The sequence below is a fragment of the Fundulus heteroclitus genome, chromosome 13 (genome assembly GCF_011125445.2).
Source record: "Fundulus heteroclitus isolate FHET01 chromosome 13, MU-UCD_Fhet_4.1, whole genome shotgun sequence".
Taxonomy (NCBI): domain Eukaryota; kingdom Metazoa; phylum Chordata; class Actinopteri; order Cyprinodontiformes; family Fundulidae; genus Fundulus; species Fundulus heteroclitus.
In genome coordinates, this window is record NC_046373.1 from 38668715 (window position 1) to 38683542 (window position 14828).

The 14828-nt window shown below is 41.2% G+C and overlaps 1 protein-coding gene and 1 long non-coding RNA gene across 2 annotated transcripts; one reads left to right on the plus strand and one right to left on the minus strand.

Moving 5' to 3' along the window:
• Positions 1-1656: 1656 nt before the first annotated feature.
• LOC118565552 lies at positions 1657-2267 on the minus strand. Its single transcript, XR_004932437.1, has 4 exons — positions 2167-2267; positions 2044-2090; positions 1824-1971; positions 1657-1679 (listed from the first exon to the last, which is right to left on the minus strand). It is a non-coding gene; the product is annotated as an uncharacterized LOC118565552 (long non-coding RNA).
• A 6382-nt stretch (positions 2268-8649) lies between these two features.
• LOC105923864 (apolipoprotein Eb) lies at positions 8650-13776 on the plus strand. The gene is made up of 5 exons (XM_012859796.3): positions 8650-8713; positions 8894-8957; positions 9411-9561; positions 11598-11885; positions 13334-13776. The coding sequence occupies exons 2-5, from the start codon at positions 8915-8917 to the stop codon at positions 13638-13640; spliced, it is 789 nt and encodes a 262-aa protein (XP_012715250.2). The 5' UTR covers positions 8650-8713; positions 8894-8914; the 3' UTR covers positions 13641-13776.
• Positions 13777-14828: the final 1052 nt, after the last annotated feature.

Genomic DNA, 14828 nt, shown 5'->3' on the forward strand with positions numbered 1-14828 from the left:
CTTTGTGGTCATGGTGGTCTTTCTGGTCATGGTGGTCATGATGGTCTTTGTGCTCTTTGTGGTCTTTGTGCTCTTTGTGGTCATGGTGGTCTTTGTGGTCTTTGTGCTCTTTGTGGTCATGATGGTCTTTGTGGTCATGGTGGTCTTTGTGGTCATAGTGGTCTTTGTGATCATGGAGATGATGGTCTTTGTGGTCATGGTGGTCTTTGTTGGCATGGTGGTTGTAAGCATGGCAGTATATGTGGTCATGGTGATGGTGGTCTTTATGGTGATGGAAGTCTTTGTGGTCATGGTGCTCAAGGTCTTTGTGGTCATGATGATGATGGTCATAGTGGTCTTTGTGCTCTTTGTGGTGTTGGTGGTCTATGTGGTCATGGTCACGGTGGTCTTTGTGGTGATGGTGGTCTTTGTGTTCATGTTCCTGAAGGTCTTTGTGGTCATGGTGATCTATGTGGTCATGATGATGGTGGTCTTTGTGGTGATGGTGGTTTTTATTGTCATGATGGTCTTTGTGGTCATGGTGCTCTTTGTGGTCATGGTGACGGTGGTCTTTGTTTTCACGGTAGTCTTTGTGGCCATGGTGGTATTTGTGGTTATGGAGGTCTTTGTGGTCATGGTGATGGTGGTCTTTATGGTGATGGAAGTCTTTGTGGTCATAGTCCTCAAGGTCTTTGTGGTCATGATGATGATGGTTTTTGTGGTCATAGTTGTCTTTGTGGTGTTGGTGGTCTATGTGGTCATGGTGACGGTGGTCTTTGTGGTGACGGTGGTCTTTGTGGTGATGGTGGTCTTTGTGGTCATGTTCCTGAAGGTCTTTGTGGTCATGGTGATCTCTGTGGTCATGATGATGGTGGTCTTTGTGGTGATGGTGGTTTTTATTGTCATGATGGTCTTTGTGGTCATGGTGCTCTTTGTGGTCATGGTGACGGTGGTCTTTGTTTTCACGGTGGTCTTTGTGGCCATGGTGGTATTTGTGGTTATGGGGGTCTTTGTGGTCATGGTCCTTAAGGTCTTTGTGGTCATGATGATGATGGCTTTTGTGGTCATAGTTGTCTTTGTGGTGACGGTGGTCTATGTGGTCATGGTGACGGTGGTCTTTGTGGTGATGGTGGTCTTTGTGGTCATGGTCCTGAAGGTCTTTGTGGTCATGGTGATCTTTGTGGTCATGATGATGGTGGTCTTTGTGGTGATGGTGGTTTTTATTGTCATGATGGTCTTTGTGGTCATGGTGATTATCATAATGATAGTAAGCAAAACGTTTATACAAACGATGGTGATGGTCATGATGACGGGAGTGACTATGATGATCATAGTGGTCATGAGGATGATGATGATGATGCGTGTTATCCAGGTGTTCAAAGCACTTATCTACATGCTCATGCAGATCCTGGATCTTCTCCTGCAGGGCAATCTTGAAGCCTTTGGGGTCCAGGGCTTCAGTGTAGTTTGAGGCACACTCCTTCAGCCCCTCCAGCTTGGAACGGGTCTGAGCTGCCAGCTCCTTGGCGTGGTGGTGGACGTCAGCTTCCAGGTAGAGCAGAAAATGCTCCAGGTCGTACTTCAGGTGATCTATCTCATGGCAAAACCTACGGTAAAAGTTGTTGGTCCATCGAACTATATGAGCGTACACTTTATGGAAGAAGTTGTAGATGAGTTTGATGCTCTTTGCGATGAGGGAGCTGCAGAGACACAGACATAACCCTGATGAACATCTGGTTTTAGGTTTCAATGAAATATTGAATCAGGTAACTTTCATTAGGTGTCTTTTTATGTTTATGTTTCTGAATCCATCCAGATTTAATATGTTTGAGTTTTCCTCTCACCACAGATACTGTCCTGGAGGCGAGTGTCTGATATCCCGCACATAGTCTTCTGGGGTCGACGTTGACTGCTGAACATATTGCCAGTAAGCATCCTGCGCCATTTCTACCTGCCTTTGGCTTGGGGGTTCATAGCGTCCACCATTACAACCTGCAGAGACAACACACTTTAAAGCCTTTTTTATCTTCTGACATTTTTACCAAAGCATCAAGACATTCTGACCTGAGAGAAAGATGAAGACGAGGACGACGAGGACCTTCATGACTGCACTGAAAGAAAGCCAGAGTTAACTCTTTGAGATCAGGTGGGTTACAGAGAAGCTCTGCAGAGGAGCTGGAGTCCTACCTGCTCAGCCAGCCAGTCAGCTGATGAATGTTGGAGGAGTCCTCGTCAGTATTTATAGGCGGCTGAGTTGAATGGAGATGCTGAGCTCAGGGCTGTCACAGCGTAAAGACACCAGGATGTACATCTTCATGAACATCACGTTTGGTTTTCATATCATCTAAATATGATATAATTTGTCTCCTTCCACATAACACTTTGTGATAATCAGTAAAAGAACCTTGAAGGATCAACTTTGCTGTTTTGCATTCAGCTGTAGGTCAGAGCTACAGCGTCAGGAGTGATTGAAGCTCAGATATTTTCTTTTCTACAACTCTTTAAAGCCGCTAAACTTGGACTGTAAGGTTTCCTGTTGTAGTTAAATTATCTAAAACTTCAATCTTCAATCAAAATGGACTTTAATAATAGAAGACTGTACAATAAAATAAAGCTGTTAATAAACACTGTTAATGAAGTACAGAAAACTTCCCTTGAATGACAAAAAACAATAAGTTTGGATCTGTCAGATCTTCTTTCTCCATGTTGACCCTAAAGGCAACAAACACACAGCATCATTTATGGGTAACGTCCAAGCAGAGACATTCTCACAGAAACGTCTGCAACATGATTTGCAAGCAGCTTGACTTTCTTCTAGTCTTTAATAAGCGTTTGTGTTATATTATGAAATTATTTTTACATCATTAAACACTTTTATAACTTTTTTTGTGTCCTGTCTGGCAATGTGGCATCAAGAATTGTTATGTTAATGCCAAAAAGAGCCCAACAGATTTTACTTTCACAAGTGGAGCCTTACTGCTTTTACAATAGTGCTCTGCTTGATTTAAATATGCAGGAAGCTTTATTATAATTTATCCTGGGACTATTTTATGTTCACTGGACACGTAAACGGGAAGATAGAAGAGGAAAAAAAGGAGAGAAACAGATGAGACACGTGGAAGTATGCTTGTGTATGTAGGTTTATCCATAAGAAAAAGGATCAATAGTGGTTGTGAGGAGCCAAAGACCCGTCCCCCAGAGCACCGAGGCAGACGGCAGGGGAACCAGAACCCCCGATGCCCGAAGGGACCCCCAGAGCAAAGGTACCCAGGAGGGGCCAACACAGGTAAAGCTGACCCCCATCTGAGAGAAGAGGAAAGAGGGACCTCAGGAAACCCCCCCAACAGCCACAGTGCTGAAGCCCCCTACAGCTTGCTACGCCAGAATGGGTCCAGCCATGGGCCCCAGGGCCCCGAGGCCCAAGGGCGCCCTGCCTAACTCCTCACCCCTATCGCGAAGCAGCCACCGGAGCACCCAGCCCTGGACACGAGGACCACCAACACACCAGTGGTCCAAGGTGCTAGCCAAAGGAGGATAGCAGGACGGGGGGGGGGGGCATATTTACTGGAGACCTGAGATGTCCCAGGAGATGGAGCAGTTCAAACCCAACCTGACAGATAAACAAACAGAAAACCATGCACACATTCACATTCACACGTTCCCACCCTAGTGCCCCCACATGCGAACTCTTCTACATAAAAAAAGAAAATACACTCACCACACACATCATATATTCCTAGGTCCAGGTACCGGCATCCAGCCCCCGGACCCGGGAGATGAACCTTAACATCAAGATGGGGTGCGGGGGGGGGGGGGGGGGCACCATAACCTGACCTACCCGGTCCATGCTCCGGTTCTAACCCCCCACCCTGACGACCCACAGCCCCATGTTGGCCCCTAGAGATGCCAACATGAACCGAATCGGCTAACCAACCAGAGCCCCGCACCACAAACCCTACGGTGCCATCTCCCCCACACCCTGCCCTCCATATCTCCCCCCCCCCCCCTCCCCCCCATCCATCCATATTCCAGGGTAGAGCAGAACCCAGTCCCAGCTAATCACCCTGACCCAACGTCCACCGCTAGCCAAGACCCCGGACCAGGCAACCCACTCCTCCTCCGGACTACTTTTATAATATGACAAAGGCACCTTGGTTTGTTTTGACTTTTAATAAATATTTATTGGCTTCAGATGGGTATATCCACTTAAAAAACACTTAATGTTTCTTTTTTATTAAATGTCTTTAAAAAAAAAATTCCTGAATGTTTGTTAAATCTGCCATGTAAAGAATTTAAACTAAGCCACAAAACGTGTTTGATAGAGATTATCTATTGATAATTGTTCAATTTAAGCTAAATGCAGAAGCCTGAACAGTTCGCTTTAAAAAATAATTCCTGTATTATTATTTTTTTGTTTCATATTTAAAGTTTGCCATTCAAAGACTTCTTCCTGATTTGCATGAGGTTGATGTCCGCCAAGAAACTATGAATGTTTACCATAAATAATTCAATGTATTGGGTTTTATAAGCTGTTGAAAAAGCTTGATTACATTTACACCTTATCAGTCGTATAGGGGTAACTTTAAATAAAATTTAGTAAAGATTGGCTATAGAAATTATGTTTTTACAGATATCATGACTCTGTGATTGTTTTTTTTTTTTACTTCTCTATTGAAAGATTAGTTTTCTTAGATGTCAAAATACTTTTAGCTTTTAAAACCTGGTCAAAATTACCAACCTGATCACATTAATGTAGTAAAATAAACTTTTTTAGGGTTGGATGTTAATGTTGGTGGTTGAAAACTGCTTCTAAGCAAATTAAAAATAAATCAAATCCTGACGCTGTGGCTCCGACCTCAAACTGAATGCAAAACAGCAAAGTTGCCTCTTCAATGTATTTTTACTGATTTCCACAAAGTGTTATGTGGAAGGAGACAAATAATTTAATGTTAAAAGCATCAGCAGGTTTAGATGATCTGAAAACTAAACGTGATGTTCATGAAGATGTTCATCCTGGTGTCTTTACGCTGTGACAGCACTGAGCTCAGCATCTCCATTCAATTCAGCCACCTATAAATACTGACGAGGACTCCTCCAACATTCATCAGCTGACTGGCTGGCTGAGCAGGTAGGACTCCAGCTCCTCTGCAGAGCTTCTCTGTAACCCACCTGATCTCAAAGAGTTAACTCTGGCTTTCTTTCAGTGCAGTCATGAAGGTCCTCGTTGTCCTCGTCTTCATCTTTCTCTCAGGTCAGAATGTCTTGATGCTTTGGTAAAAATGTCAGAAGATAAAAAAGGCTTTAAAGTGTGTTGTCTCTGCAGGTTGTAATGGTGGACACTATGAACCCCCAAGCCAAAGGCAGGTAGAAATGGCGCAGGATGCTTACTGGCAATATGTTCAGCAGTCAACGTCGACCCCAGAAGACTATGTGCGGGATATCAGACACTCGCCTCCAGGACAGTATCTGTGGTGAGAGGAAATCTCAAACGTATTTCTACAGAGCTTTAAATCTGGATGGATTCAGAAACATAAACATAAAAAGACACCTAATGAAAGTTACCTGATTCAATGTTTAATTGAAACCTAAAACCAGATGTTCATCAGGGTTATGTCTGTGTCTCTGCAGCTCCCTCATCTCAAAGAGCATCGACCTCATCTACAACTTCTACCATAATGTGTACACTCATATAGTTCGGTGGACCAACAACTTTTACAATAGCGTCCGCTATGAGATAGATCACCTGAAGCAAGACCTGGAGCATTTTCTGCTCTACCTGGAAGCTGACGTCCACCACCACGCCAAGGAGCTGGCAGCTCAGACCCGTTCCAAGCTGGAGGGGCTGAAGGAGTGTGCCGCCCACTACATTGAAGCCCTGGACCCCAAAGGCTTCAAAATTGCCCTGCAGGAGAAGATCCAGGATCTGCATGAGCATGTAGATAAGTGCTTTGAACACCTGGATAACACGCATCATCATCATCATCCTCATGACCACTATGATCATCATCATAGTCACCCTCATCATCATGACCATCACCATCTTTTGTACAAAAAGCGTTCCTCCTAGAAGAAGAGGTTTGGTCAACTTGAATAAAGATTCAGACAACCTGCAGAAAGACCTGGACTCCCTGTGGGAGGAGTGGGCACAGAGTCAGAAGAAGGCTGACTGAATAGATTTATCGTATATTGGGGTGTATTTAAGAAAATCACCGTCACTCTTTTATTTTGCTGGTGAAGATTCTTCCAGGTCATCCAGGTCATGGTCATTCCAAAATAGTAAAAAACAAAGCAACTGGACTTGTTTTCGAACTATTTTGTTTCTGTTTGCTTTCATCTTTCTTACAAATATTGATTGTTGAGAAAAGTGTCGTTCTGCGTGGAGTTTTCATGTTCTCCCTCTCTGGGTATTCCTGCTTCCTCCCACAGGTCCAAAAACATGGTTGTTAGGTTAACTGTTAGGTTCTACTACCTAGAGTCTCTAAAAGTAGAATGGGAGGCAGATCCTTTAGCTATCAGGCTCCTCTCCTGTGGAACCAACTCCCAGTTTTGGTCCGTGAGGCAGACACCCCGTCTACTTTTAAGACTAATGTTAAAACTTTCCTTTTTGACAAAGCTTATAACTAGAGTGGCTCATGTTACCCTGAGCTATCTCTATAGTTATGCTGCTATAGGCTTAGGCTGCTGGAGGACATCAGGGTCTAATTTTCTCACTCTATAGAGTTCTACTGTTCTTCAATTATGCATTATGTGTTGTCATTTCTGCTTTAACTTCCTGTTCTCTCTCTTTTATCTTCATAGTAGGTACACCTGGTCTGGTGTTCTGTTAACTGTGACATCATCCAGAGAAGACGGCTCACCCGCTACTACCATCTAATGTAGAACAGATTACTAGATCAATGTGTGCTTCTGTGCTTTTTTGTCTCTCTTGTTGTGTCTCTGTTCTGTCTTCTCTAACCCCCAGTCGGTCGAGGCAGATGACCGTCCATACTGAGCCCGGTTCTGCCGGAGGTTCTCCTCCCTGTTAATGGGGAGTTTTCCTCTCCACTGTCGCTTCATGCTTGCTCAGTATGAGGGATTGCTGCAAAGCCATGGACAATGCAGATGACTCTCCCTGTGGCTCTACGGTTCCCCAGGAGTGAATGCTGCTTGTCGGGACTTTGATGCAATCAACTGGTTTCCTTATATAGGACATTTTTGACCAATCTGTATAATCTGACCCAATCTGTATAATATGATTGAACTTGACTTTGTAAAGTGCCTTGATATGACATGTTTCATGATTTGGCGCTATATAAATAAAATTGAATTGAATTGAATTGAACTGGTCTCTCTAAATTGTCTTAAAGTATGAGTGTGTGCATGGATGTCTGTCCTTACTGATGATAATGATTTTCTGCATTGTATGAACAATGTTTTGTTATTTATTTTCATTTTTCATTTCATTGATTGTTGCTGTTATGATTGTTCTGTGTATTGTCTGTTGCGCTACACTGTGAAACAAATTTCCCTGCTGAAGGAAAATATGGATGGACAGGAAACAACAGGACCATCAGGTTTTGAGATCGTTTTATTTTCAATCCCTTCTGACTTTATTTTCAAGAAAACCTTTTAACATGAATTCTCAATTTTTTTTTGTGAATCTGTGTTTCCGTCAAGGTGAACATATTATTCTACAGTTTAAGTGATCCATTTACTAGTGTTGCACCGATACCGATACCAGTATGGGACAGGGACCGGATCCAGCACTAAAATGGTGGTATCGGTATCGGCGAGTACCAACAAATAGGCACGATACCATTTTGATGTTTGTATGTCACTTGAAAGCAGCCTTCTCTCTCCCCACTAGTATTATACATGTTATATAAGTTCATGAATGTTGCACTATATTGGCCTTTGAGAGGCAAAAGTTTATTCAACTATTGTCACCCATTCCAGGTATGCAATAAAAAGTTCTACTACCCTAAGTAGTATGCAGTTATTCATATATATACACACACACATAAATTTCAAACAGATGGTATCGGTATCGGCCAATACTGCACAGCCAGGTATCTGGTATCGGTATTGGGGCCTAAAAATGGCATCGGCACAACACTACCATTTACCCATTTCTAATAGCACGATTCATCTGTTTCTGGTATTTCTCATGGATATACCTCCATCATGCCTGTTTATTTTTAATCAACAAGGTCCCACAAACAAGTTATTTATGTGTTATCTGTGTGAACATTAGCCATCTAATAAAAGTTGTGTAAATAAAGCCTGCAGCTGTTTTGTCAAATTATAAATCAGCTCTGTTGGACCATGATGTGATAGAGGAGTGACTTTTGATCTTCTCCCTGCTGTGCTGTCAGTCAGCTGTAAACGTGGAGTTTTCTGTTGGATTTTGAAGCTTCAGATGAACATAAAAGACTTCATTAGAGGGAAAAGGAGGATTGAGATTTTATTTTATCTAAAGAAGCCAAACCAACAAGACCAGAGAGACATTTGAAGTGTTTGAGGGTTCCTTCTTTTCTGACCTGTGGTTGCATGCTCAGAGTGCGACGTGGAACCAAAACAACAGACACAGCAATAAAAGCTGACAACAGCACAGTTCATGCTGGGAACTTCGGACGCAGGTCAGAAATCCTCCTGACATTTATTGGATCACATCAGTGCCGCCTAATCTGTATAAATACTCAGAGAAAGGTTCAGTCGGTCTCACAGACGTCAGAGATCAAATCAGACATCTGAGGTGAGTCTCAAACTTTTTTATACCTGCACGAGGAAATAAAGTTGTTCTGAGAAGTGGGTTAATTCAAAGAAGAAGTCTGAATAACAACAAATCTGGTAAAACAAAAAACAATGTAAATCTTTTTACCTTAAAATCTCTGCATCTGGTCTTTTTTTCTCTTCATGTCATTCAATTCTCCAGCTGTCCGTGTTTGGGGTCATCATGAGGGTGTTTGCAGTAATCCTTGCTCTTGCAGTCATCTCAGGTGAGTTCAGTTTCCACAAGAGACACGAAAACGGTTTAAAGGTTTAAAGACAGAAAACAAACAAACTTCAACCGGTTGAATAACTCCAGCAGCTCAACTTTGAACATTGCTTTTTCCCTGCAGATTTCTTTGGTGTTTTATTTTTTTTAATGTTTTTTGGGCCTTAAGAGCAACAGTCCTGCTACCAATAAAACACACATATTCATGACATTTGTGTTGTTTCAACCTATAACTGTCGAGTTTATGCATACATTCTTATTTAAAAAAGAATAAAGATCTTCACTATCTACACAATATATCTATTCAAATTATTTTCTACAGAAGACTCCTGAAAAGACCCACTAAAGATCTAAGATTTGACCAAATAAATGAAGCAATTGTTTACAGTTTGCCACCAGTCTATTAAGATTTTTTTTTTTAAAGTTAAAGATGTTTCTTCTTTTTCCACACCAGGATGCCGTGCACGAAGTGTTCTCCAGGACGAATGGCAGAGCTCATGGGAGGTCACGGTGCAAAAGTTGAATGATTATTTTGCAGAGCTGAACACCAAGGCTGATGAGGTGGTGAAGGACATCAGGAGCTCCCAGATCAGCCGAGAGCTCGAGTGAGTGCTCTGATTATTTAACCTAAGGTCTGTAGAGCACCAGCAGCAGGCAGATATGAAATCACTCTTACATAGAGAATAAATAAAGCTTCAAACAGTCAAAGTATCCCTGCTGTCATGTTTATATTTTTAGGTTCAAGTAGGAATTTAAATGTCAGCCATTCTACTTATAACATCACAACTTATATTTTTGGGGGTTTAGCCTAATTTTTCTACAAACAAATTAACTTTAATGTTGTGTATTTCAATCTGTAGTAAATAATATGTTAGTAACTTGTTGATTTCTTGTTGTTTATTTCTTGTTATATTTACTTTTCACACTTTTTTCACACAGATTTTATTTCTTCTAGTTAGCTGCTAGCATGATTAGCATCATTAGCATTACTAGCATCACCAGCCACCACCTAGCTAAGTCAAAAATGGTCTAAAACCTCTCAAAACTGTAATATAACTGTTTTCTCTAGACCCACAACTTACTGGGAAAAGCCTGTTACACAAATCAGCTATTTAAATTGCAACAGCGCAAACTACTCCTGCTTTTAAACTGAACTTTGTGAACTAAAGCTGCATGCTATAAATCGCAAATGTCGTCATCACAATATCAGTGTGTGCAATATTCATATCACAAGGACTGTTTGTAGAGCAATAATTGTTGGCTAATATATTCCAAGTGTTATGAACTTGCATTTTTCATGCTAATGTAATACTTATTCAGCTGTACAGAGTTTATGGGCAGCAGACGCTCACACGGGACACTAACAACATATCTACTAAAAGGCCAAAGGTCACAGAGTGTTGAAATTTACTGGTATTGTCACCATTCCAAGTTTTTCTGCTGCATGCGACAGAAAGTCAGAGTTTAGATTTAGAGAATGACGTAACTTCCAACAAACCAGTTGCAAGTCAGAAAACCAGTGGAATTTGGTCTGTATTGCTCAGAGGCGCAGCTAACTAACGTTAGCAACACAATATGTCAACAATGCATCCGGATTATGAGCAGTTAAATACCAGAGAATGGAGTCCACATTAGTGTGAAAATAAATTCACTCTTCCAGATATTGCTGCATTTTATACATGTGGCAGCCTGAGCCAGACTTTACAAAAGGGCTTACAGGGTATATAGCCAAGGGCCCAAAATGTTTTCATCAATAGATGCTTTGCAAGCATTGTAGTTTTTTTTTAAATCCGCAGAGTCATGTGAGGTGTTTTAATTGGCTGAATTTTGTGAAGAATGACTGTACCTGAGTATATGAACGATATATGACATCGTAGCAACCTAATTTAAGTAATGTGTAACAACGGCGAGATTTAAGCACGTTTTTGGGTGTGGGTACTTCAGAGATCGCATTGCATCGGCAAAAACAGGCCTGGGATAGTAACACAAACATTTTAATGAACTTTTTATTGTTGTTGCATGGATCAAGCCACTTCAGGAACAGGTGCTGATCAGTTTTCTGTCACCATTTTGGGGTAGAATACAGATGTTGTTAACCCGACCATTTATCCACTAATGCACAGGCCTACCTAACTCTCAGTCTACTACAACTTGCAGGAAGAAAATAAATGCATGTGTGTAGGGAACCAAAAGTGGCTTTCGGACGCAGCAATCCAGCGGTTGCTCTTTCAGATTCAGTATTTTGCTCCTATCAGTCGGCTCTGTACTTTTCCCAAACACGGATGAGTCTGAGAAGTAAACACGGCGTCTTTGAGCTCAGATTGTGACTTTTATCTCACGGTTCAACCTTGACCAACACGCATGGAGCCTGTGCTGCCGGGCCTGCTGACTGTTGATGCAACCAGGCATCTGTCAGCCAGCTGAGGTTTTAGGTGTCGGATCAGCGGGTCACTGGGAGCTGCTGTCTGGACTTTCTGGTCCACTTTCCTGACCCTCACTAGTGTTTTTAATTACAAATCAGACCAAGCAAAAATACACACCACCGGGACCAGCTTGAAAATGCATAATCAGTGCTTTAAGTCAGTCTTCCTGACCCCCAGAGACCAGTAACTACACTGGTCTGCGTGTGTCTCCTGAACAGCACCCTGATCCAGGACAGCATGTCGGAGCTGGCCATGTACAAAGACGACCTGCACACCAAGCTGGCCCCCTACACCCAGGAGGCTGCAGAGCGCTTTGGAAACGACCTGCAGCTGCTGGCCGACCGGCTGCGTGGACACATGACCGACGCCCGCGATCAGATGGACAGGTACGTCCAGGAGCTCCAGGCCATGGTGGAGCAGAACACTGAGGACGTCACGGCCCGGATGTCCACCTACACCCGAAAGCTGCAGAAACGCCTTCAGAAGGACACCCAGGAGATCCAGAGGTGAGCGAGAACGGCATTTACAGAACTTTTACAGGAAGGAGATGAAAAATCCAAAGTATTTCACCTGGAAAATCCTTGATTAAGTAATTCAAACTAATTAATGCAAGTTTTTATTGCAGCTTCCACACGTCTTCATTCATTTTTTGCATTAGAGAAGTAATAATAACCCATAACAGATATGTCTGAAAGGCAGAGAGAGAAAAAACATCCTCACAGTTCTTTTTGTTATCATTTAGTGTTTAATCAAGCAGACATTCTCTGATGTTACAGACAAGCTAGTTCTAGTGTGTTTTTGTTCATTTGCATAAATATAACCGATTATTCCCCACATCAATGATTGGATTATCTTGAAACAAATAATCCATCGGGATGGTAATCAGTCGTTGTCGTTAAAACCCAAATTATCTTCACTCAAGTAGGACTTTTTTAATGAAATCTTATTTTTAGATGCAGATTTAAACATTAACCAAACAAACTTCTGCCACATTTATCTCTTTTTATCTAAATTTTCAATGAGCCAACCTCCTCAGCACAGTTTATGATTAGAATTTTGATAAATTTCTGCTTTTATAATATAACCCCAATGACTGAGTGATAATAAAGTAACTCAGGGACAGAAATGAATGTTTGGTTTCTTTTTGTACTCAAAGAATGAAGAGAAGACATGCTGAGCGCGTTTTAAACCCTGTCTGGTAAAAACGCTGCTTTAGATTACAGTTTTATTATAGGCTCAGTAACAAATCACCTTGAAGATGTAAAAATGTATTATATGTATTCTATTTTAAACTCTTAAACTAAAAACAGTAAAAAAAAAAAAAAAGAAAGAACAGTAAAACAATCTGAACTAAAAGCTTTTGTGTTTGTACACACCATCATTGGATCATTTCCTGCCTCTTAAAGACTTTACAATATCGTTTGTAGATTATTTTTGTAGCTTTACAAATTACAGCCCAAACCTCGGGTTACCTTTTACTAAAACTTTAAGGGTAAACCGTCCGTGAAAATCTTTCAGTTCTGGGAAACTGACCCGTAAATTTGGAAAAAGGATCCTTTCAATGAGCACCTTTATGTTTAGCTGACGTAATCTTTACACTTGATTTACCCTCCTTCACTTGTCTGGGTTTCTGGGATTATTTTTATACACCAAACTGTAAATATGGGCAAACACCTTAGGAAATATGCTACTTTTTAGCAAATAGGACAGAAAATGTGTAAAAAAATAAAAGGAAAGGTCTTTAGAAACCCTAAAGAACTGTTGATCAAGGCCACTTCAGAAGATTTTGACTTTTAGGTGTTTGGAATAAAAATACAAAGAAATGATTTTGGACATCTGGACAGTAGCGGGACATACAGCAATTCAGTCTTTAGAATAAATAGATCCGCCTGCTGCCAGATAAATATGATAAATATGTTTGTTGAAACGAAGCCGCTCCTGTTTTCTGCCTCAGACACGTTTCCGACTACCTGGAGGAGCTCCAGAACCGCGCCTCAGACAACGTGGAGGACATCAAGGTCAGACTGGACCCGTATTTTGCTCAGGTGCGAGACAAAGCCGAGGCAAAGATCACCACCCTGAACGAGCTGCTGAAGAACCAGGTGGACAGCCTGAAGGACCAGGTCCAGGCGGCCTCTGAGGACATCAAGGGCCGCTTGGAGACCTCCACCCAGGACCTGCGCTCCACTCTGGGCGGGAAGATGGAGGAGCTGCGCAACTGGCTCGAGCCGTACGTCTCCATGATCAGAGAGGTCATGTAAACGGCGCCGGCGACCAGAACTGCTGATCCAGAACCGTTTCATGCAACAGAATTCACCAATAGAACCAGCTACAGACCAGAAGTTTGTCTCCAACGATGCTTTGATGTGTCTTCACAAATAAAGGTTAAAAAAAAAAACTCCACTTTACACCATCGTGAGTCTCTGTCTTTACTCAGAAACTAATAAAAGGATTTTACAGTCACAAGTTTTACAGCTTATTTACATTTTAAGGTTTTCTGTAAAAAACAGTACAATATTAACATAATTAATTCATATTAAGACAGAAAAGCTTTTTACAGAGGGGTCATTTATCTAAAAATATGTTTTCATCAATTATCAAAACTACTTCACAAATAGCAGCAGAGGAAATATAAAAATATATATCTAGAAAAGATTAAAAGGACCTACAACTGAATAATCTATGTGGATAAATAAATGTCCTTAAAAAAGTAAAAACAACTGTTTATCTTCTAAAATAAAGTAATTAAAAATGACAAAAAAGAAAACTCTTTTGAGTGAGAACTGAAGGTGGAGCCATAAGAGGCATATAAACATTGTTTTAAAAACGTAAGACTAAAATAATGGCATTTTAAAAATACAAAATACAAAGTAAAAAAATTATAATTAAAGAGAGAATATTTTGAAGAAATGGTAAATAAAAGGATAAAATAATAAACTAATTAAAATTAAGATCCTCAATGTCTAGTCAAGAAACTTAAAATGAGTTTAAAATGTACTAAAATAATAACAATAAGAAATAAAAAATTATGTCTAAATAATAAATTTAACAACGTATGTAAAAAAAAAAGTAGCTCCAAATTAAGGATTTAAACGTGTAAAATTAAAATAATAAAAAGTGAGTCAGATTACACCCATAATGAAATAAAATATTAAAAGGCTTGTAGAAATTCTCAGTTATCCGGGTTATTGCAGCAGCAAACAGGTTTAAATCAGAGGCAGCAGGACTTTCTCTCAGTTCTCCTGGAAACGTTTCCACACCGATCCAGGAGTCTTTGTCGGTTCTGGAGACAGAACCGGTTCCTCCCAGAGACAGAACAGTCAGACGTCAGCAGAGCGACGTTGTGTCTGCGGTCCAAAGCAGCGAGGACGGCCCAGACTCCATCAGAGAAACTAAACTATGAACGCCTGGAGCAGCAGGAGGACCAGCAGCTCAGGGCTCAGAGGTCC